This window comes from Carassius carassius, chromosome 41, assembly GCF_963082965.1.
Source record: "Carassius carassius chromosome 41, fCarCar2.1, whole genome shotgun sequence".
Taxonomy (NCBI): domain Eukaryota; kingdom Metazoa; phylum Chordata; class Actinopteri; order Cypriniformes; family Cyprinidae; genus Carassius; species Carassius carassius.
The window spans coordinates 14,785,808-14,811,158 of record NC_081795.1 but is presented as its reverse complement, the minus strand read 5'-3'; the positions used below and the strand labels follow the sequence as shown (position 1 = coordinate 14,811,158).

Below are 25,351 nucleotides of genomic sequence, written 5' to 3'. Positions count from 1 at the left end.
GAATGACTAAAATAACCACCAGGTTTCTCTTCATGATGAATAATACATAACATGAAAAAATATATAATAATAATGCAAACGCTGGATAGCCAAGTGGGAACCGTTTATACATTGTCAAAAAGTGGCAAATACATCAAACTACTCTGTTGTTACCTAGAAAAGCTGGTCCTTTAAAACTCTTGAGAGTCATAACAGGCGAGCTAACAATTACTCTGAAGGAGCGACAGAGTTCAGATCAGTTCAGTTCAGCTGAGAACAGAGTAAAGGTGAGCCAGTCAACCATATCAAGAGCTCGACATAATACTGGCCTGTATGAGAGGGAGGCATAAAAGAAGCCACTGGTCAAAAAGAAGCATGCAAAGGCCTGTCTGGAGTGCATGATAGTGAAAGTGTTGAAGTCAGATTTTGAAGTGTTGAAGTCAGAAAAAAAGGAAAAGGTTATAATAATATATTCATAAAAAAGACTATCTATCTATCTATACAATTTTCAGTTTTATTTATTTTAGTTCTTTAAGTAAAAATAAAATAAAATGACAAATGGCTTGGCAACTAGCTGAAATAATAAAAGACTTTAACATATTATTTGAAATTTAGGTAACGTTTATTTTATTTCAAGGCAAGGCAAGGCAAGGCAAGGCAAGTTTATTTATATTTCGTACACAATGGTAAACAACATTTCTTTTTTTATGGTTTTAGTTCTAATTAAAAATAACAACCCTGATACGGTATCAGTTATTCGTTCATTGATAAAAATACACACTTAACATTTAATATAATGTCATGCTGCGATGCCGGGTTTGTAATTCAGTAAAATGAGAGAATCGAATCACGAAGTGATTGAAAATATGTTAATATTATACTGAAGTCATTACGCCCTACGCTTTAGCATCATGAGCACAAACTGTATCTTTTAGCATCAGCGTCAGCCAAAGACTTCACACTAGCTGGTGATGAGGTGTGTGGGCTGTTGAAAGAGCCAGGTGCTCCTGAGAGAGAGAGAGAGAGAGAGAGAGAGAAGTGATACTCACGGACATGCTCGGTTTTGAAGACCATGGATTGGCTTCTGTCACCTTCGCCCTTGCCGTTAATGGCAGAAATCTTGACTTCGTAATCGGTTTCGGGTTTAAGGCCGGTGACTGTGACTGAACTCAGTCCTGCTGGGAAGCAACGAGAAGCAGATTTAATCAAAAACCCATTCATTAAGTCATAAATAACAGCATGCATGTTAAATGGGCAAGATAAAACCTTGCCACTGAACATTAGGAAATACATTTGACATTTAAAGCCCAGCGTAGACTGATGCTGCCATTCAACATCACAGCTAAAATATTACTTAAAGGGATATTACAGTGTCTGTAATCATTTATTCACCCTCATGTTGTTCCTTCTTCTGCAGAAAATATAGTGAAGATCTTGAAAAACATTGCTAACCCAATAGTTTTGGTTACCATTGACATCCATTGTAATAAACATTGTGACATTTCTCAAAATATATTCTTCTACTCTATGATACATAGAATAAGTCACACAGGTTTGGAATGACATGAAAGTGAGTAAATGATGACAGAATTTTAATTTCTGGGTGAACTATGCCTTTGATATATATATATATATAACAGGGTAAATTTTATTGCTTACTGGACCATGTATGAGACATAAGCAGAATACATTTCTAGTAGACTGCATGGAAAACCATTCTTAAATCAATTGTTTATTTTCTGCTTGTGTTTCATTACATGCAAACCTAATTCATTACAATGTAAATAAGTTCACAAAATAATTGCACAATAAATACTGTACACTTTTGTTTCAAATGTATTTATTATTTTCTTTCAATCTAGTTATAATGTTAAGGTTCTGGCACCCATAAACAGACAATTTAGTTTTTCATGATTTACTGAAGTAATAGCTGCTGCAATCAAAAGTGCATAAAGTGCATTTTAATATATATATATATATATTGAAATAGCTATTTTAAACCTTAAAAAAGTCACAATATTATTATAATTACCATTATTATATTACAACTTTTTATAGCATTTTTGATCAAATAAATGCAGCCTTGGTGAGCATAAAAGGCTTGTTTCAAAAAACAGAGAAAATCTCACTGACCCGAAGCTTTTGAATGGTCATACATGTTAATGTGACAATCAATTTCTGAATGAATATTTTTCAAAGTATAGTTTCCGAAATGGTCTGTAACATAAAATACTATTCTCTTATTTCAAAAGAACAAGAACAATTCTGTGCTTCTATGATACATTTTAAGACCATTATTAAAGTCTACAAACCATGCAGTAGTGTTGATAATCCATATTATATGGATGGTTTTCTCCATTTCATGTGACAGACTCACCATCTTTCACCCTATAGATTTGCTGCACCCATTTCCCTCGGCCCACGGCTCTCCACTCGGCTCGGTACTTGAGCACAGGAACTCCTCCAGTGGACTCGGGCTCCTCGAAAAGCACCTGAGCTGTGCTGGAGTACGGCTGCACTTGAGTGATGGATGGCGCCGAAGGCACATCTGCACCACAGAGGAGACACTTTTCAATACGCAGTGGGAAAACTGCACTTTAACAGCTTATGCTTGATTATACGGCCTGATTGTACTTTGTGCTTCAACACCACTTTTACAAAAGTAAAATTTGAGCTATTGTATTGCACTTTATTGCACAAAGTCTACAAAGTAATTAAAAAATGCAGTACCTCTAAAGCAAAAAGCATCCAATCACTCAATGTCAATACAATTTTCTACCTCCATTAATGTTTATGTCTATATTGTGTTTGTTTTGAGATCAATACAGAGAAACAGACCAGCTGGGATCACGATGAACTCTTTGGATTCGGTCCCGATCTCATTGGAGGCAGAACAGTTGTAGTTGCCAAAGTCGCTCTGAGACTCTGGATTGACCTGGGACAGATCAAGCGAATGCATTAACCTCTAGTCTCGATCTCAGCATTTATCTTTCAAACATGCATTTTATCACTGTCATTCCATTAGATGTGTAGTTACTCCTAACAGCGTTCTCCCTGTGCTAAAACATTGATAAGACGCATAGGCTGCAGTAATGCCCTACAGCAACACTATCACTTTCTGGGTGAAGCTCACGAAAACAGGTCCAGGTCACATGTCACCCCAAAATCTAAATAATAAAATTTTAAAAAGTGGGTAAAATATTTATAATACAGAAAATGAAGCTCATTTTCAAAACCATATGGAGTGACCAAATAGTTCTTGTTTACATAGATTCAAATTCAAAATTTGAATTTGACTGCTTTTCCGCCTACTATAAACTAACTACAGCAATGAGTAAATAGCATCTGGGTTTAATGCTGTAAGGGAGAGAAACATTGCATTGATTGGACCTACTGAATGAACACATCCAGTCTAAACTAGTGGCATTTTAGTGTTATTTTTATACTATTACAGTTTTCATTAACATTTTGAATTAAAAGCATGCCATTTGAATTTTAGCTTAATTTTTATAACATTTTCTATACATTTTTTTACTTATTTTATAATTATATATATTTTTTTATATTAGTATTAAGGTTTTAGCAATTTTCTTTGTGCTTTTGCCATTTTAACTTTTGCAAATTTAAAACACGTTATTTTGATATATGTGTTTGACATTATATCTTTTTTAAATTACTTTAAATAATATAATATAATATAATATAATATAATATAATATAATATAATATAATATAATATAATATAATATAATATAATATAATATAATATAATATAATATAATATAATATAATAGAGGATATGCATATTTGGATAATGGATGAATGGATGTCAAATAAAATAAAATAAAATAAAATAAAATAAAATAAAATAAAATAAAATAAAATAAAATAAAATAAAATAAAATAAAATAAAATAAAATAAAATAAAATAAAATAAAATAAAATTCATTTCTTCTGATACGGGGCAAAATCTAAGCAGCATATATTCATCCATCTGGGTTCATGTGAATGTTTGTTCTCATGAAGGTGTCTGCATGATTGTACCTCCAGGTAGCTGGCGGAAGGCATGTTATAGATCTTGATATTGGAGATGTTAGCATTAGGCAGCTGGACGCCGTCTCGCAGCCATGTAATAGACACATTGCTGGGGTGAGCCAGCACTTCACAGCTGATGTTGGCTGGGTTACCCTCCCACGTGTACACCGTTACTGAGCCCAGGATTTTCGGTGCATCTGTGATGAAAGTCAAAGCATAGACACATGAAAATAAACAAATCTGTTTGTAGCGCCGACCCTTCATCTATCTACCTCCTGTCTATATCCTCAAATTAAGAACGAGACCTCCCTTCTCATTACCGTTGATGCCTTTATTCTGAGAATAAGGTAGTTAAAGATCAAAATGTCCAGGGCTTAGACATAGAGTGCTGAAAACACAGCGCTGTATGATGTTGAACACATCTGTTCACGGCAGTACACAAAAGCCAATCACGCTTCACTGGCTTCAAAAGGCCCCTCCTCTGTGCAACGTCCCTGAATAGCATGCTGGGGGGAGACTTCAGGCCTGATGCTCACATGATGTATGCGATCGGGCCTGTGTCCCACCACAGACTGCGTGCGAATAGCTCCCGGCCCGCTGAGATAGTGTTCTCACATTCATCAGAGCTTCAGATGTCATTAGTCCCATCACAACAATACACGCCTGGTACAAATGCATTAAACATGCGAACAGGGAGGCTGGTATTTTCGCAGCATATGCCGGCGCTAATGTGAAAACAAATACAAATAGGCCCAGTGGTGGGGGGAGCACAATGACAGCCAAAATGGGTGGTAATGCTTTGCTTGCTATTGATTGCAATTAAGAAATTGAGGGAAGAGTGTGCTCCATTTCTGATGTTACAGCAATATAAGAATAGTAGAAACAAAAGTAAATTGGTCAATTTCTGGTCTTTGTTAGCAGAATTTAGTGCTTAGATAAAACGCTACTGAATATTTCATTTGACACAAACACAAACAAGATTAGGTGTTTGTTCACTAGCAAAAATATCTGCAGTATATGCACAGAACAGACCAAACTTCTAGCATTAACTGCCCCGTTTTCATTCATCAAAATTGGCATTTATCGTTCTAACTAGTGGTCAAACGATATTGTTTTTTTGACAGCCGAGGCCGATATTTTGGAAAGCAGGTGAGGACAATAGCCAATATATATATATATTTTTTTAAATAATATTTAAGAAATGTTTTATAATTTGACAATGGATTAAAAATTAAATGTGTAAAATAAACATACTTTAGATGACAAAGTATTTTTCACAAAAAAAAATTATATTTAATAAAAATATAACTAAAAAGGAAGTAAACACTGTGACAAACAGAGCACTCAGTGTTCTGGGAAGTTTGTGTGCACTGGGAATCATATTTTTCATGTAAAGCCAGGGTAACACTCCTTTTACATACAGCACACAGTGAAAATGACATGAATATGACAGTGGGCAAATGCATAAAACACAGCATAATTTGAAATCACGAGTTTAAAGTTTAAAGCATTCAATTCACAAGAACCGACCGTCACACAGAGCACACATGATCATGCTGGATAAAAATTCACAAGATCTCACAGCTGGATTCAACTAAGTTTGCAAGGTTTGTGAAATTAAATGTTCATTAGCCATTCAAAGGTTTGTTTTTAATGATATAAATGCATATTTGCTTAATTCTGACGGCAAACAAGAAAGTATTATAATGTTTGCCTTTACAGTATATTCCTAATAATATAAAAGCAATACTTTTATATATATACTTTTGTATACATTAATTCCTTTGTTTAACCGTTCTATCTGATTATTAGACAGACTTCTATCTGTATTAGACAGAACTGATGACGACTACAGCAAACAAGAGGAAGAATGTGAGCTGTGTGCGCTTAGGCGCTGCCTTTTTCTCACGGTATTTATAACAATATTTATATTGTTTTTTTAATATTATTTTTCCAATGTTGTTTAGTGTTATGATGTGTGGTTTCAAGGGATGTTTGTCTTCATGAATAAGAGATAGGAAGGAATATTTATGGAAAGGTTTATGGGATATTGTTGTGAAGCAGTTTGGTATCACACCATTGAGCATTGAAACATTCGCAACCAAAACGATTCAATAAACTCTGCTCCTTTTTTTATCATTATCACTTTGTCTCCTGCTTCTGCTCTTCACTGGCTTTTCTCAGTCAACTGCTTGGCCTCAGCCATCAGTTATTACTATCATGGCCATAATATGAGAATAATATGTTTTTGTGGTAATACAACTTTATTAACAGTTTGAATGACAATTAATAATGAAAATGTTACATTCCTCGGTTTACATTCCTTGATATGACTGATTCACACAGCATTCAATGTGGACACAAAAACCTTTTCACGTTGCACTTGGTAAGGAAACTGTGATTGAAGTCTATTGGGAGGCTTTTCTTATCACTGGGGGTGATGATGTCTAGGGGTGGCTGTAGTTTTGATACATTAACTAGCATTCTCTACTGAGAATGCAGCCGAGCAGCAGTGCTGCTGTGAATTAAACATATGCCTCTGAGGCATATCAGTGTGGTTTCCAACAGTACTTGTGACTGACAGAAGCTAATGAGACTACAGATACTATAGACTCACAGCGCACTTCCAGATACACGGGCTGCGCCGTCTCTCCAATGGCATTGCGGGCGGTGCAGAGATACTCGCCGGCGTCGCTGTACTGAGGGTACTTTAGGGTGAGAGAAGACACACGGGCGTCACTGCGGACCAACACGTAACCATCAAGATCCTAAACAAAGAGACAAGAAAGAAGAACTCACTGAAAAACTCATACTTTTCACTTCCTTCAGCCATTAAAACAATAGTTTCCCAGCAATGAATAATCTGTCATCGGTTACTCACCCACATGTTGTTTTAAACACAAATGGTTTTCTTTTTCCAGCAACACTGGCTGTCAAAACTCCACCAACAGACTTTAAATATTGCACAAAAGACATGAACTATTTGTAGGTACGTTTATGGTGCACTGATACTTTACTTTTGCCCTTTTGGGAGCTTTGTGTTACAATATGCTTTCATTTTGTGGACAAGAGCAACTCTAGATAATTATTTTTTTTTTGATAGCATTTTGTTTTCCAAAGAACTTTTGGAACATACATCAAGATGAATAAATGATGACAGAATGTTATTTAAATTAAATTAATGCATTATGCATTTAGCGGACGCTTTTATCCAAAGCGACTTTCAGTTCATTCAGGCTATCAATTTTTACCTATCATATGTTCCCGGGGAATCGAACCCCCAATCTTGCGCAATGCTCTACCAATTGAGCTACAGGAACACTAATTAACATTTTAATGAACTATTCCTTAAAATTAATAGACAGGTTTGCTATTATCTTCCTAAATGTATTATATAGTTTACAAATAACACCTGTTCAATGCAATAAAAAAAAAAAAAAAAAGTTATCTACTTTCAGAAAAAATGCCCAATTGAACCATTTTTAAGTATGTAAGGACCGAAACAGGCTGTATCAGAGAAGCAAACCTGGTGAAAAGAAGGTTTGCTGAACAGCAGTTATAAATAAGAGTCTTTTATGTGCTGAGTCTTTGGAGCGAAGATCTGAGAGGGGAACATCAATAACGCAGACTGTAAGGTAGGGGAAGCAATTTCTACAGCGTTGTTACTTCAAAAGCGATGTCATATGATCTCAGCCAGCTTGGCCCAGTGCTCAGAGCATAGATCTTAACATGCCATGCTTGCATTTTCTTTTAGCTTGCTGTTCCACTTAACCTTGTGGTTCTAATGAAGATGAGTGGCATCTATAAACAACATCTCCTCAATGACTGTGCAATTTTCATATAGCAGGGATGTCAAACACATGGGCCATGGCGGGGGGGGGGGGGGGGTACAGTTTGTTGAGGTGTTCTAATCCGACCCAGAGGTTGAGTTGAGAAAGCAAAACAAAAGAATGTTATTTTGCTTTACTGTAATATTTGACATGTATGGATGTTTAGATATGTTACTAGAAAACAACATAAAATCTGGGGTGATTTGTAACACCTGTTCAAATATTGTTCATTAGAGAGAGAGACTATTTGCAGTGAATACTTGGGCTGAACAGATCTCAGAATGGGTGGGATGAACTCACTTTTTCTTTCAAACACACACACAATCTCAAGACAGGACGGTAATGAGGACAGAAAATGCACTGAGGTTACGAGGACTTCATCAAGCAAAACATTAGTATTCCCTGCTCCATTTGAAACTGAAAAACTCCTCTCTCTATATCTCTGGTCAGCTGCTGCCCCTTGCACAATCTCCGCTATGAATGAACACGGTAGAAGCTTCATGTCAGAGACAATAATCATGCCGATGTTGTCCCAGGACTGAGTCACGCTTTGCCTTTTCATCCCAAAACCACCCAACGGCCACCCAGCAGAGCTGACTGGGCTAATTCAATAATAGTCCCATCCAGCCCATTTCCGGCTCTCTTTCCCACAGTTTCCCTGTCTGCTGTGGTCAAATGGCCAGACTGTGACCCCCTGTGCCATGAGACGTGCTCTTGTCACTGGAATCTGGTTACTATGTGGTCCCGGGGTCAAACCACGGTCTGTAACACTGAATCTCTATGACAAACAGCTATACATTTCAATCAGCACATTCAACAGACTTTATCTCCCATTCTTCTCAGATAAGGCTCTATGTATTCATTTGCAACGTGAGAACGCCACATCATTAAAGTTTTAGAGCCATAGTTTTCAGCAGAAAGGTCTTTTTAATAATGCATGCCAGCTCTCTGAAAAGCTTGGATGGAGGTGGTTTCCTCAAATGTCTATTTTCGTAGGGTTGGAAAAGGAAAAGTCTCGGTGTGAACAACAACAAAAGCACTTTGTGCAACATCAATTGCTTAAAAGAAAAAACCATCACCTTAAAATAGCACGTACAAAAAAGGACATTTTAAAGTTTTTTCAAAATATGAACCTGTCAAGAATGCAGTCTTAAAATGTCATACCGAATGATGTCGTAATGACTTAATTGATTCGATACAGAATGGAAAGAGGCCATGCACTGAATATAGAAAGCGAAAACTACAACTACATCATTCCACTCTCAGACGAAACAAAGCTGTCATCGTAATTCAATTGACAGATGTGATGAGATTTCAGAGATTTGATCAGATGGGAGAAAGGTTAATGGAGTTGATGGCTATCTTCATAATTTAGTTTATGGATATGGAATCTCTACCTTGTGCTGTTCCGGTCGAGTCCAAGAGGCCTGCAAAGAACACAGACAAAACAACACAAAGAGGCAAAGCAGTCCTTTAGAAGGAATCCTATGTAAGTGAGAATAAAAGCACTGCACATTAAAAGACATTTGTTTATCAATTAATTATATGAACTAAAAGTGAAATATTACAAAAGGTATACTGCAAAAAATAAACATAAAAAAAGGACTGATTGAATAAGCAGTAGATTAAATTTGTTGTTTTGCTCTTATATCTTAGCATTACTGACTCATTCAGATAAACAGACTTGAATATAGGCTAGACGTTTATTCTGATTAATTAAATTCTGCTTACACACACCATAAAAAATAAATAAAACAAAGTGGTATAAAAATTACAGTTGCTTTACAAAAAAGCACAGGCAAAACATAAATAATATGATAAATAAATGAAAATAATAATAATAATAATAATAATAATAGAAAAAAACAATTGATTTTAACTGAAAGCAATATGAATTTACTTGAAAAACAAAACTGTCCAAGATAACAAGCCTTTTTAAATATCATTTTCAGAAAAGTCATCCTTTTATTAGAGGTTAACCAATTTATTGACACCGATAGTCAACTGCTGGAACAGTAGTTTAATAGTTAATAGTGGGACAATAGAACAAAAGTGATGTGTCCTTTTATCTCTCAAACATATGTACTTCATGTGCTAGACAAAAACATATGCACAGCTTATTTGCACCTCATAACAAACAATTATATTTATTTAATATCATATAAGGCAATGTAAAATTCCTGAATACTTTAATTGGATGTCTGAAACATACGTTTGCATAAATATTTTATTCCATAATAAAAGTATGGTTAAGTATGGATTTTATATATATAAACTTCAGTGTTATTAATAACAAAACATAAAAAATACAATAAAATGCTGTAAGACTTCCTTTACATTTTGCAGATAACAGGATGACTAAATTTCTACACTCTAAAGGAAAAAAAAACAGTGATTGAAGTAATACCCTATGGTACAAAAGCTAAAAGGTACCACTTTGTGTCTTATTTACCCCTAAATGGTACATATTAGTACCTAAAGTGAATATATTACTACCCTTTAGCTTTTGTACACTGTGACAGTGAATATTCAAACCACACAGATAAACACTTTATGCAATCACTTTCCCCATGAAAGTGGCTGAAGTTTTCTGTGGACTCACAGCACTCCACACAGAGGCTGAGCGTGCACATGCTTAGCGACACAATGCAATGGACAGGAAACCACTTGACACGCTAGAAAACATTGAGATTATCACCAGACAAAACACACCAAGAGCAACAGGCGCTAATCGAACGATGCCTGAAATGGTCTGCGCTCAGTGTCATTGCACTTGAGCACAACAATGTGCATCTGCACCGTGCTTGCAACAACAACAACAACAACAACAAAAAGCAGAGTAGAGCAGAACGAGTCATTTTGCATGAGCATCATAAAATAGCTAAACCCTTGAAGTGTTGTTATGATGACAGCAGACCGAGTCTGCTAGTCTTGCAGCTTTCATTCAGCTGACTACCTCCCCTAAAACCCGCGTGGGATAAACAGTTATGATCAATGCCTTTATTCTGCAATGCCGTCTAATTGCTACTAATTAAAGTTAATATCTTAGTGTAAGCTGAAGCCCTAGGCTAATGACGAATCCTTGTCTATTTTCAGGCCTGATAAAGTACCAGAACAAAATGAACAAGATGCTTATGTAAATGAAATGTTCAGGGTATTGTTAACATTATTACATGATGATTATTCTGATTACATCAGGTGCCCAGCACACGAACTGACATCATTCATTTTTGTTATACAACATAGAGGGAGGACGAATGAAATTTTATTTTAATATTTTGGAAACAGAGATAATTTTTTTTTTCAAGATTTTTGATGAATGGAAAGTTCAAAAGAACAGCATTTATAAAAGTATTTGAACTTATCAAATTATATTTTTGATAGTCGTCTGTTGGATAACACTGGGCAGTGTCTTTCTTTTATTGTGACTACTAAAAAATCATTAACACCATAAATATGCAGCAAATTCTTACTGAAATAGCATTTTTGGCTGCTAACCTGTTGTGCCTTATATACTTGTGATGGATAGGTAACAAGGTAATCTTTAGGAGAGAGAAAGCACAGATGCTCTGAAAAAGCAAAAAACACTTCTAAATCTAGGAAATCCTCCTACTTCACACCGTTCACTTAATTTGTTTGGGAGGACATGCAGAGCAGCAGCTGCTACAAAGCCAGACATGGCACAAGTTTTCTGCTGCTGATTTTACTCTTATAATTAGCGTAAGAGAATAATATAATCTATTCTGCTTTCTCATTACATTATCATAACTGGACAGACCAAATTTTTTAATCAGTGTCACTCATGTGATGCCAATAACCGAAGTTGTTTCTGCAGTTTGGTTTAAATAAAAGGAGTTTTAAATTCTCAAAGTGAGTATTTTCATTATACAATAAATTATTTCATCTCAGAAGATCAAAGGGAATATCCTTTGATACATTTCTTTAAATTTTCTAAATCAGAAATGCAATTATTAATAACGTACCACAGACACTGATGAGAGCGCAAAAGTTGTATTTAACCTGGAAGACTCTTTAAACTATTCCCTCTCGCTGGATAAAAAACTTCAACACGGCTGCTATGAAAATCCTACGCTCCAGTGGAACTACTACAGTAAGAGATCAGATAATCAGATCAGCTAAAGTTTGCCAGGAAATGCTGTTTACCAAGCTCAGGGGATGGGGGGCTTTTCACTGGCTGTGGGGTCACTGGCACAACTGGACAAATCTATCAATGACAGCACTACCATACTGCATTCATCTGAAAGAGCATCATATCTGAAAATAAGAGCTGCATTACTCATGCCCTGCTCTCTCTGGAGTGTGTCCTTGGGGTTTAAGATCAAAACGCTCCCTAAACCTACAACCATCTCAAACTAGTAACTCTTTTGTACTTATTACATTCTTTTATAAAATTATATATAAAAAAAAATTTAATTCTCCTTTTGAATCCTACCCCCAAAAAAGTTGAGAACAACACAAGGATGAGAAAATGATAGAAGTTTTTGTTTAATTTTAATTTTTGGCTCCCTTTCCCTAAACCTCCCTAAACCTACAACTCGTTTTTTTTTTATTCTGTGGAATTAACAAGAAATTAGTGTTGTTTTCGGCGGCCTGTTTTAATTTTAGTTTTAGACTAGTGCTATATAGATTTCTGAAAGGAGATCCAGAAAGGAAGGCACAACTGAGAAAAGACAAGAGAAAAAGTGGCTGATGTATTGCTCCTTGTTCAGAGGTTGAATTCTCCTCTTGTCTTTCAAACCGGATTGTGATAAGCTGTTGTCCATGGCCTATTCTTTATCGCCCTTCGGCGCTCCTACTCTGCCATTTTTATGACCTGCTCATTTGTCTAGCACCTTGGTAAGTGGCTCAGAGACTGCAATATATTACAGTTCATACAAAACTCATTTTTTATTAACCCAACTATTACAGTCAGAAGATAAGATACGATTTGGGTCTCTTTGAGGGAGAAAACATTTATTTTAAAATGACAGGAAACTGAAGACACTGAAGGATTTTCATGCACATATGAACGCAGTTGTAATACACGTCACACAGCTGTGTAAAAGAGGGCAAGGAGAAGGTAGAAACATGCATCACACGGAGCAAGAAGATCTACAACTCTAGTAAATATTTTCAATAAACCCTTCCCACATCCTCAAGCAAAAGAATCTGTAGCCATAAGACTGAATTATTAAAAAGGCGTTCCTCATCTGGAGCACCCAGTAAAATATTGTTGTGAGAAAAAAAAAGTTGTGCCAACAAGAAATTAAAAAATCCCACTTCAAGCATGTGATGTTCTTTATAGCCCTGTTGGAATAGCAAAGTCACACATTCAAAAATAATTAGCAGTGTTATGGCAATTTGCTTTTCACAAGTGACTATTAGAAACACTTACTGGTGACTGTCTTCACCAAACTGCATAGGTACAGTCAGCATGAAACAGCATTTGCATAAAAATGTATGACATTTCAATAAAAGCTTGTTTCTACCACAGGACAAAAAAAATCTAATAAAAAAGATAATTGCAACTTGCCATTGTGGGATATATTCTAGCAACTGCGAGAAAAAAAGTCATAATTACAAAATAAAAAAAAATAAAAAAATCACAATTGCATGTTTTATTATTATTTTTTATTCCATGGAATTAACAAGAAACTAGTGTTGTTTTAGTCTAGTCTTTTAGTCACGTTCATACTCTTTTTAGTCTAGTCAAGTTTCAGTCAGCTAAATGTCTGAGAATTTTAGTCTAATTTTAGTCAGAATTATCCATGACTATTTAGTCGATGAAAACTGACGACATTTAGTCTAGTTTTAGTTAATGAAAATTGTGTGTATGTGTTCAATCAGAAGTTACGATACGCGAAAGAAGAATGAATTCTGTGTACGCTTATTGTCTGAAATGCTGCTCTCAGCGCGTGCTTTGAATGAGTGCGCGCAAGCTCCGAACACGCGCAAATTGTTTAAAACGCATGAATCGGCAAGATTTAGAAACAAGTGCAAACGATCAACTACGATCCGTTTCACCCCTTCAAGTGAGTGAACAATGCGAATCAAGTAGGAATTTTAAATCACTATTCACGATAGCCCATCGGGCAGAGCAGTGATACATTTTGGAGCCCGACTGGAAAACACAACAGCCCCGGGACGTTGGGCTAGCGATTTTGCGAGCTCTGCACCTCAGATCTATCCAGTTTGTGAACCATTGGTTTCCACACTGGTTTTGTTCAACAAAATAAATGATTATTTTAAAAGATTGACTCAAAAGAATCATCGGTTCACGAATCAGATAATGAACTTGTATTATCGAGTCAAAGATTATGTTATGATGTGGTGGGCTGCTGTGGGCCAGAAAGTCCAGGGCCACTTTTTGGTCCCAGTCCGCCCCTGGAATGGTAAATAGCATTTTTTCTATTGTAGTCGCACTGTTGTATTGAGTCACATTTATCATACAACATTTACATTAGGTTGAAAGCCTATTTGGGCACTACCGCCGCGCATACCGCCGCGGCATTAATTGAATTCAGTCGTGTGTTAAAATAATTCGCTTAACTACCGCCAGATGGCGCAAAGGGACGAATTTTGAACTGACTGTAAAAATAAAATGAGGGTGAGGGTATATTATATTATATTATAACTCTATATATATATATATATATATATATATATATATATATATAAACAAACCAGAATAAAAATATTAAATGTTCTAATCTGTGTGTGTGTTCCTATATATATATATAAATATATATATATATGTATATATATATATATATATATATAAGGATTAAAAAATATATATTTTTCATTCTGGTTTGCTCTTAGCAAAAAATAATAAATGAAATCCTTCAAGTTCCATATGCGTAACGAAATGAGAACGGTCCAGCATTAGCTCTAACAGCAAAAAATTCTTATTAACTGCTGTTGTTCTTGATTTTTCAAACTGTCTCCAATTATGCCTTAACCGTGTAAGCAAAAATTGAGTATGGTATATTTCAGCTGTTTTATGCGCTGGTGCCTCACACGCACATATTCATTGTAAACAGCGCAGTTCAGCATGAGCAGCTGGTCTACTGTGGCATATTTTTGCTCATTTTAATATTTTTCCGTCATACTGAAATCATATGCATATGAACATTTAAGAATAAAAAAATCCTCCTACCCCCTAAAAATTCTCTTCACATTCACTTGTGCGCTCTTGCGCAATACATTCCTCTCGCGTTGCTCAGTTGTGGACAACGTAAAAGTGTTTGATATAAATGTTGCTGTGCCATTTTATACATGAATTGTTAATGTAAAAAAAAAACGAATTATTCTGTTAGTTTCATGGTAACATGCAATCAAGGTCTTCTGTTATTTAGGCTATATTTACCATTCACTGTAGCATTTTCATCCATTTAAACTTAAAATTCCATGAGATTCTAAATTCAGATTAATAGTATTAAAATTCAGATTTAAACTAGTATAATAACGCATTAAATTGCTTAAATTATTTCTATAAGTTGAAGTTGCCAACCTTAAAAACGAGTTGTCATGACTTTTTCATTGTATTTTTTTTACAGTCTGATAACAAGCTGTATTCGTTTTCCTTTTTTTATTATTATTTTTGTTTTAGTTTATTGAAAATAAACTGGCTAAAATAGAAGCAGACACGTTTAAATTAAAACAACCACAAAAAACATGACTAGGTCTTGAGGGAAATATAGGTTTTATTTTATTTTTTTATAGAAATCGCCAGATAAAATACAACTACTAAAATATAATATTAACAGATTTTTAAATGTATTTAAAAGAAATGTATTTTAAAAGAAAGTGTCTTCAAAAGTGCAGACGTCGGTGGGCAACAGAGTTCCTTGGGGAGCGTAGGAATTCGTTGACCCGGTCCTTTACCCGCTTGCTGTCAGCGCTGGACATGTAGGGAAACCTCTGGGAGACAGTGCTTGTAACATAAGGCATAATCCAAAAATGCTTGTAGCTTGTAGTTTGAAAAATCAAGAATAATAACAGAGTTAATACTAATTATTGCTAAATGCTGGACCGTTCCCATTTCGCTCTGCATATGGAGCCTGAATATTTTTTTAAACCAAGAATGAACCGAAATGAAAATGAAATAAAAAAAATTTAGCTTTTAATTTTTGTTTAGTAGACTGTAGCCTAAGACTATCGTACATTTAAAAAAAATAACAAATTGTAAAAAGAAATATGTTTATTCCTAAATATGCAGTTATATTATGCGCCGTTGGCATGAATTGTACTCGTGATGGAGCAGTGGTCGAGCGCTCTTGGAGCGAGTGAAAACACGACGCTCCGACTTGGAAAAAAAATCCCTACTCGCTCCAGTCCAAACTGCTCACATAACTCTGCTCGGCAGCAGAAGGCGCGTTGGCAAACGAGCGAGGGAGGGTTGATCCCATTCGCACGGAGCCCTGCACGTCACCTGTAGGAGAAAAAAAATCAATCCGTGGCGACGGTTTTGCAATCCGTCCCCGCAGTTTATAAACCGTACTCACGAATTCATAAACTGTTCCCTCGGTTTAACAAACCGTGGCCACAATTTTTTTCACTTGCAAATCACCAGATCTTAATCCCATCGAGCTGGTGTGGCACGCACTGAAGGAATTTATCAGACGTCAGGTCAAGCCAAGAAATAAAGACAAGCTTCCTGAGGCCATTGTAACTTTTTGGTGCAATTGCTTGACAAACTGTCTGCAACAGATACATTGACCAACTTCAGAAGGTTTTACCAGCTGTAGTGCAGTGCAACGGATGCGCAACTGGAATGTAACTAATTTATTGCAATTTTGTACATTTATTGTAAACTTGCTATTATTTAATAAACTTTAGACTTACAATAATCTGCTGTCTCTTATTTCTAAGCATTTCAAGATATCATGTATATGAGACACCGCAATTTAAAGTAAATTAATTATCAGGAAAAAATTCAAGTGATCAAGAGGGTGCCTCCCTGTAATTAATGTGCATTAATAATTTTCGCACAAACACTTGAGTTTGAATATTCATACACATTTTGCAAATGCTTTTAAACGTAAATAATTTTATTGTTTAAGTAGAATGTGTAATTTACATCGGTTTATTTGAAGGAAAATCGGTTTTCTTTTTAACATCCACTGATGCTCCACTCAAGGCTCCCATAGTTCTGAGTGGCTCAACTCTCCCCGCGCGTCTGACAGAGACGTGAAATTAAATTTGTGACGGGAAAAAAAAACTACAGAACCCATAATGCACTGCAACAAGTAGGAGGAGTCAGTAGCCAGAAGGAAATGAAATCAGGTTAATTTAGATGCAGGTGTGTGTGCATGTGGTTGAAGGCTTTCCCACTACACCAAGAGCTAAAGTTGAAGCAGTTTGAACTGCCTGGAGTGATGATCCTTATTTTGATGAAATGTTTTTTTGTTTACTTATCTGCTTGAGTCTAACCGTGATGAACTAAGTTGTAAGATGTAACTGAAACTTATCTAAGTGCATTTACTAGATGTGAATTGTGTAGAAACTAACTCAAGTCTTTGAATTTGTGGAGTTAAGATTGTAATTAATAACCAAGGAGGGTGTAATTTCAGTTGTGAACTATGGGTTATCACAAGTGTTTATATGTGAGTGGTATTAATGTGAAGTGATCAATTGTTTATTTTTTTTTGTACTTCATATACTGATAACATATACAATATCCCATCTCTTTCTTACACAATACATAATGGCAGATGCTTTTCACCCATCATCAACCTTTGTGGATATGTTCCAGATGTTGCCACTCCAGTCTGGATGCCTGGGCTGCAAACTCAGGTGTCCAACTATCCCTATTCCCCCATTCAATCCACTGCATTACAATCAAGAACCCATGTACAGTTTGCTCCCTCAACCTTTTTCCCTAACACGTCTGTGCAACCTCTTGTATGGGATGGAAACCCAGACCAAATGCAACTGTGTACTCCTTCTCCAGCAGGGACAGTAGGGGATGGTTCTCAAGTGTCTTCAGGGGCCCAGTATGAATTACCTGGGACGTTTCCCACACCTGCAAGGGAGGTTGGACATCTTACCACCCAGGTCCAGGGTAACTGGGACAAAATGTTTGATCTCCTGGAGAAACAAGAGGCAGCTGTAAGTGCACTTACTAGTGAATTGAAACAGAGTTCTTCACAACATGAAAGTCAATTAAAAAGTCTCGCTGCTAAAGTGGATAACCATACACAACAAATTTCAAAGATTTTGTCAGATAACAAACAACAGACTGAAACTGAGACTGACCAAATGTTGAAGACAATGAAGTTGTTAATAACCGATGAACTTCAAGAAAGTACAAAGTCCCTGCTATCCGATATTCGATTCATGGTAGAGCAACTTCAAAAGGAAGTCCAAGAAGACATCAAAGCTGTCCAACAAAACTTTCAAGAAAGTCATGATGGACTTGTTAAAGATTTCTCAGGCATTAAAGCTGTCCAACAAAACTTTCAAAAAAGTCACGACGAATTTGTTAAAGATTTTTCACATTGGACCCTTCAGCTTGACCGCCTAAGTGATAAAGTAAATGAACTGTCAGTGGGTACCGAACATAAAACTACTCTGAACCCTCCGAAGGGAGCTGAATTGTCACAGCCTTCCATTGCTGTATCACCTCCGCTAAATGCTGTTGCTGTCAAGAGTGACCACCTCAAGTTAACATTCCCTACGTTTGGAAGACCGTCAGATGACTCAGACCCTTTGTTGTATATAACCAAATGTAAGGATTTTCTTGCTTTACATCCTCTGTCTGATCCAGAAATTCTAGCTACTTTCAGAACAGTCCTATATGGCACGGCCCGAGACTGGTGGGAGGTAGCCAGAGCTACGATAACTACCTGGGGTGAGTTTGAATCGGCATTCCTTACTGCTTTTCTTTCTGAAGACTATGAGGATGAACTCGCTGAACGTGTCCGAATTCGAACTCAAGGTGAGAGAGAGTCGGTAAGGGACTTTGCCTTTACGTACAGAGCACTTTGTAAAAGGTGGAACCCTAGTTTGACAGAGCCTGAATTAGTTAAGATGATTCTAAAAAACCTAAAACCCTACTTGGCCAGCCAGCTGCGTGGTCGGGTGTCATCTGTGGAAGAAATGGTACGACTTGGACAACAACTGGAAAAGGATAATCTTCAACAGTTACAGTATGACTATCGTTTGAGTTCCAAACCCAGTCAAGCAGGGTCTAAAGGTCCAAATGTCAACAGGCCTGCAGACAAACCGCCAGTGCAGTGCTGGAGGTGTAAGGGCCATCATGCTCCTGGTAATTGCCCACAGTTTACTTTGTCCTCACAGTCTGCTCCACCGTCTAACACGCAACCAACCTTTCCTTCAAAATTCCGAGGTAGACCTAGTAACAATTCTGTAGCTATTGCAAATGCCTTACCTACAAAAGTTGGTTCCACACCTGGACAGAAAAATGTTGTTGTACCACAACAATTAATTGTACCTGTCAGTATTGGTACTTGGATAGGTAAAGCCATTGTCGACACGGGGGCAAGCTATACCCTAATCCATGAAAGCTTATGGAAAGATCTAGATCCCACGGAACAAAGCCTGAGTCCATGGACTTTTGGACCTTTATATTTGGCCAATGGAAAGGCTGAAGTGCCTTTGGGATGGTTGAATATTTCACTTAAAGTACATGATCAAATTTGCCCCTTACCTGTTGCTGTGCTGACAACCAAAGCTTTTGCTTATTTTATTGTTTTGGGGCTAGACTTTATCTTCTTTAGTGGAATGCAGATAAACGTCTCTCTGGGACAGTATTCATTTATCTCTGATCCAGATGTGGACTACTTTTTTCAGCCTGGTCATGCCAGTGTGCCTTTACCTTCACCAATGGGGTCTCCATGTCTGCCAGGTGGAAATACAGCTCAACGTTCTATACCAAGTATTTCATTAATAAGTTCTGTTCCACCCTTAATGTTACCCCTATCCTTGAATGATAGTGGCAATGAGGATGACCTAACACTCATCAATCAAGCAGTGGATGCAGCTTACTTACCAATTGATCATAAGCAACAGTTAAGTCACATCCTACAAACAAATCCTCAGGTGTGCACCCTCTGGGACGGACAGATGTACTCCAACATCAAATCTACACACATCATCAAATACCTATAAAGCAACGACCTTATCGTATATCTCCTTCCAAACAAGCCATTGTGAACCAGCAGCTTCAGGAAATGTTGAATACCGGCATTGTGGAACCTTCAAAATCAGGATGGTCTTCCCCGGTAGTTCTAGTACCGAAAAAAAATGGACAACTTCGATTCTGCGTTGATTATCGCAGATTAAATGCTATAACTGACAGTGATGCATACCCACTGCCAAACCTTACTGAAATCTTGGAGTCACTTTCAGGATCTACTATCTTCTCCACTCTAGACCTTAATAGTGGGTACTGGCAAGTTACTATGGATGCTTCCAGTAAAGCAAAGACTGCCTTTACCACCTCTGCTGGGCTATTTCACTTCAATGTAATGCCTTTTGGGCTTAAAAACGCCCCAGCCACCTTCCAACGTCTTATGGAGACTGTCTTGGGAGAACTACGAGGAAGTATTTGTTTTGTGTATATCGACGATATTATCGTCTATTCTTCGTCTGTTACTCAGCATTTCCTTGACCTCCAAGCTGTTTTCCATAAGCTACAAGAAGCTGGCTTAACCATAAATCTTCGGAAAAGTAAGTTTTGCTTGCCTGAAGTGACATTCCTAGGTCATGTAATTAACATCCACGGTATTACAGCTGACCCGAGTAAGGTGGAAGCTATTCGAAACTATCCAGTTCCCAGAAATCTGAAGGAAGTCCAACGATTTCTTGGACTAGCCGGGTGGTATCACCGGTTTGTTGAAAATTTTTCCAGAATTGCCGAACCACTTAATTCCTTAAAGAAAAAAGGCAGATCTTTCCAATGGACACCACAGTGCCAACAAGCCTTCGAAGAACTGAAAACCTGCTTGATGACTCCACCCATCCTCGGACATCCCAATTTCGAGCATCCCTTCATTGTGTATACAGATGCCAGTGAGACTGGACTGGGTGCGGTCTTGACCCAAAAAAGAGGACAAGGTACAGAGGAGGTAATCGCCTATGCCAGCCGAAATCTTAATCCTGCTGAATCAAACTACTCTGCAACAGAAAAAGAATGCTTAGCCGTAATATGGGCATTAGATAAGTGGCAGCACTATCTTGAACATAGAATGTTCACTGTCGTTACAGATCACTCTGCTCTGCAGTGGGTGATGAATTCTCCAAAAACCACCAGCCGTCTCATCCGATGGGCTCTGCAGTTACAGAAGTACGATTTCATTGTTGAATATCGGAAAGGGAAATTAAATACAGCACCGGATGCTCTTTCACGAATTACCCTCCATGCAAGTTGTAATTTGTATTCAACTCAAAAGGATGTGAATACTCTTCCAGTTACAGATGAACTAATATGGGAGAAACAGCACAGTGACCCTGTGATTGTGAAAATACTCCAAACTTTGGCTGTTGATAAAGGGAGTCAGCAGACAAAATATGAAGTCATCGAAGACAAGCTGTACCTAAAAACGCTGTCCGACAAGCAGTCACACTACCGTATCTTCCTCCCTAAGGATCTTATTTCACCTATACTGGAACACTATCACAGTGACCCCACAAGTGGGCATGCTGGCATCTTTAAAACTTACAAAAGAATTCAGAATGTCGCATTCTGGCCGGGGATGTGGTCCGATATAAAACAATTTGTAAAGAGATGTGTAAAGTGCCAAACCCTAAAAACAGATCAACGGAAACCTGCTGGAAAAATGCAGAAGATTAACAGCACACGACCAAATCAATTAATGGGTGTGGACATCATGGGACCACTACCCCGTAGCACCAATCAAAATGAATACCTTTTAGTATTTGTTGACTACTTCACCCGTTGGATCGAACTGTTTCCTATACGTACAGCTACAGCAAGGAGTGTTGCAACTGTATTCAGAAAAGGGATACTAACAAGATGGGGAGTACCGGACTTTCTTATATCCGACAGAGGTACCCAATTTGTATCTGCAATATTTAAGGAACTGTGTGAGAATTGGAATGTCACGCCAAAATTGACAACCGCTCATCATCCGCAAACAAACATGACAGAACGGGTAAATCGAACTCTTAAAAGTATGATTGCGGCATATGTAGAGGACAGTCATAAACGATGGGACCAGTACCTGCCAGAAATCAGGTTTGCTATAAATTCTGCAGTGCAGGAAACCACAGGAATGTCTCCTGCAGAACTCCACATTGGAAGAAAGCTACAGGGGCCAATGGATAAGATTCTGAAAGGTAGAAGCCATGATCTGTCACCAAATGCACCCCACTATGACACTGTATATCATTTAAAGCAAATGCAGGCAAGAGCACAAGAGAACTGTAAGAAAGCCCATCTAAGACAGCTTCGAAATTACAACAAGAATCGAAGGGACATTCTATTCAATGAAAGAGACAGGGTATGGATGAGGCATTTCCCACAGTCCAGTGCAAAGGACAATTTCACAGCCAAACTTGCACCAAAATGGAAAGGACCCTACAGGGTAATCCAACAGATGGGGCCAGTAAATTACAGAATAGCACTGGAGTCTACAGGCGAAGATGTTCGTGTTGTTCATGTTTGTAATTTAAAACCCTGTTATCCAACCTCCACTGAATTAGAAGCACAAAACAGACAAAAGCTTGTCGACCTCTTTCAAGAATCCTCTGATGAGGACGAAGAATTCTTAGGATTTTAATGTTTCAACATCTCATAAGGAACCATGAGATGTTTTGTCCAATGGAGGGGGAGTGTGACGGGGAAAAAAAACTACAGAACCCATAATGCACTGCAACAAGTAGGAGGAGTCAGTAGCCAGAAGGAAATGAAATCAGGTTAATTTAGATGCAGGTGTGTGTGCATGTGGTTGAAGGCTTTCCCACTACACCCAGAGCTAAAGTTGAAGCAGTTTGAACTGCCTGGAGTCTTTAGACGTTTAAAATGTGCCAGAATTTAGTCAAGACTTGAGATTACTGTGTTTTAAAAGCTTTGTTGCGGCACTGTGGAAGAGTTTCGACTACAAAGGTTACAGCGAGCTGCTCCTTTCCATAGCAGTGTTTGGAATATACAAATGCTTAATCAACAGACAGTAAGCACTGTGAAGTATGATGCCGATCATGAACCAACGAGACTGAAAGCTTTTGTGTCACAAGACTTACGCCAGTTACACAGTGAACGAGTGTTCGGGTGTCGCGATGCCATTCGTTTATCAGCTGTGTTATAAACTGCATGGGGTTGGAATGCTGTGACCGTGAGTGAATCTCATCTAGTTTGGACAGGCCTCAGATATTCTGATTGCACGTTGGAATTCAGGTAGGCCTTGAACAGTTCATCCTCACTCTGAAATGGACACTTAAATCACAACTGACTCTTGGAAAATAATGGGTTTAGCGGACTTTTATCCCATACTTCACACAGCCCATTCACACACATCTACACAAGCCCACAAACATCAAACATCCTTCTTTTGAACACTTTGCTTAAGGACAAAACTTTCAAATGCATTTGGTTTGGTTGTCTGTTGGCTTCCCTTATGGACTTTGAACTGAAAATGACTTGATACCTTTACAAGTATTGTGTCTGAATATTGATCGACATTGTTTAGATTTGTTTAGGTCATTTATCTTTGAAGACTCGTAAACTCTTCTATCTGTTCTGAAAGATGATTGTGATCTACTGATTGTTCATTTGATGATTATGTTATAAGATTTTTTTTTTTTTTTTGTTCTCATAATTGTTTTTGCACTTTGATATGCTGTGAATAAGCAAGATGTAGGAAAAAAGGAAACGAGTCCCCATTTTTTGAATTAAACTAAAAAAGAACGTTTTCAATTGTAAAAGTGAGCTTATTTTGGTATTTGTTTTGTTCTGTGAAGCGTGATTGGGGTTACAGCCTGATTGGGGTTACAGCCTATCTAGAATCACTACGTCACAGTGCATTAATAATTTTCGCACAAACACTTGATTTTGAATATTCATACACATTTTGCAAATGCTTTTAAACGTAAATAATTTTATTGTTTAAGTAGAATGTGTAATTTACATCGGTTTATTTGAAGGAAAATCGGTTTTCTTTTTAACATCCACTGATGCTCCACTCAAGGCTCCCATAGTTCTGAGTGGCTCAACTCTCCCCGCGCGTCTGACAGAGACGTGAAATTAAATTTCAAACATACTGAATTAACTTTATCCGCGTAGAGAAGGTGGAGTGTGTTTCAGTAAGCACGCAGCGGAGTGAATATTAAATGCTCTGAGCACAGAGGAGGAGTTGCTACTTCATTCTGCTCACAGACTCTGCTGCGGAGTGAGAGAGATGATTCACCCGACGAAATAAAGACCATGGCAGCACAAGCACTGCATATACATTTATTCGTTTTTTGTTTTAGTCTAATTAGGCCTAAATAATGGGAACTAAATTATACATGCTTCACGTTTTACTAAAATAAAGGAAATAATTAATAAAACATGCAAGAATGTCTAAATTAGTGTACATACAAAAAATAAAAATTCCCAAGAAGTTATCTGTCAAAATAAAGGACAGGTAACGAATAACTCAATGTTCAAATCAATGTTGTTTTATTAAATGAATTTTAAAATATAATATAAATTATATATATTACAAATAATACTGCACACCTTTCAAATGTGTCAAATCTAAAAATAGGATTTAATACTATGTTGCTTAAAGAAAAAATAAGCACAGGCTCAGGCACAGTCTTGATATTTATCCTGCTTGAATTCGTTCTAAGAAATGCACATAACTTCAAAAATACAAAACTTTTGTCTGTGGATATTAAATATTAATAATATTAAATATTTCAACTACAGTGTTTTTCTTTCATTTTCCCTGACTGAAGCCATCAAATCTAACACATCAGTGAGGCAAAACTGACGTCTATTAGGGAAAATGTAGGTGTGTGAATGTGTGTATCAGTCAAGAAAACAATCGAAAACTCGAATCTGTAAAGGGTCTACTTTTTTTTGGATACAGACATAATAACAACAAAACTTTGTGCACTTATAAAATAAAGATAACAAACAAGGTGTGCTGTCTGCAGCCTTTGTCTGCGCTGATCTTCATTTACAAACACGTCATTAAAATGAACTGTAACTCCATGAATACTCAAAGAAAATACATGAGAGAGATATCTATAGAAAGCTTGACATGTCTACTTTTAAACTAAACAAGTGCCGCCGAAAACAGATATTCTGTGATAAAGTAATCCTTAAGAAAACAACAAAATATATTTATATTGAAAATATAAATTAAAATAGGCTATAGGCATAATATATGAAAATATTGACATTTTGCATATTAATCCATGTAGCCAACCCCACTAAAATAGGCTACCACTTTTAATGCTCCGATGCAAAGTAAACCACAATTTCTTTTGAATAATATAACGCATAATATAATATAAATAATACTGCACACCTT

General features: G+C 37.0%; 1 protein-coding gene across 8 annotated transcripts in view; it reads right to left on the bottom strand.

Annotated features, from left to right (window-relative positions):
- LOC132122824 (neural cell adhesion molecule 1-like) overlaps positions 1-25,351 on the bottom strand; it is a 105,754-nt gene that overhangs the window by 28,698 nt on the left and 51,705 nt on the right. For 4 of the 8 annotated variants that reach the window (XM_059533266.1, XM_059533272.1, XM_059533268.1 and 1 more), the window contains 6 exons: positions 9,242-9,271; positions 6,632-6,782; positions 4,024-4,211; positions 2,818-2,914; positions 2,357-2,527; positions 1,029-1,157 (listed from right to left, as the gene is read on the bottom strand). In XM_059533266.1, coding sequence (XP_059389249.1) covers positions 1,029-1,157; positions 2,357-2,527; positions 2,818-2,914; positions 4,024-4,211; positions 6,632-6,782; positions 9,242-9,271 — 766 coding nt within the window. The remainder of the gene's footprint in view (positions 1-1,028; positions 1,158-2,356; positions 2,528-2,817; positions 2,915-4,023; positions 4,212-6,631; positions 6,783-9,241; positions 9,272-25,351) is intronic. The other 4 variants (XM_059533267.1, XM_059533269.1, XM_059533270.1 and 1 more) reach the window with 3 other exon arrangements.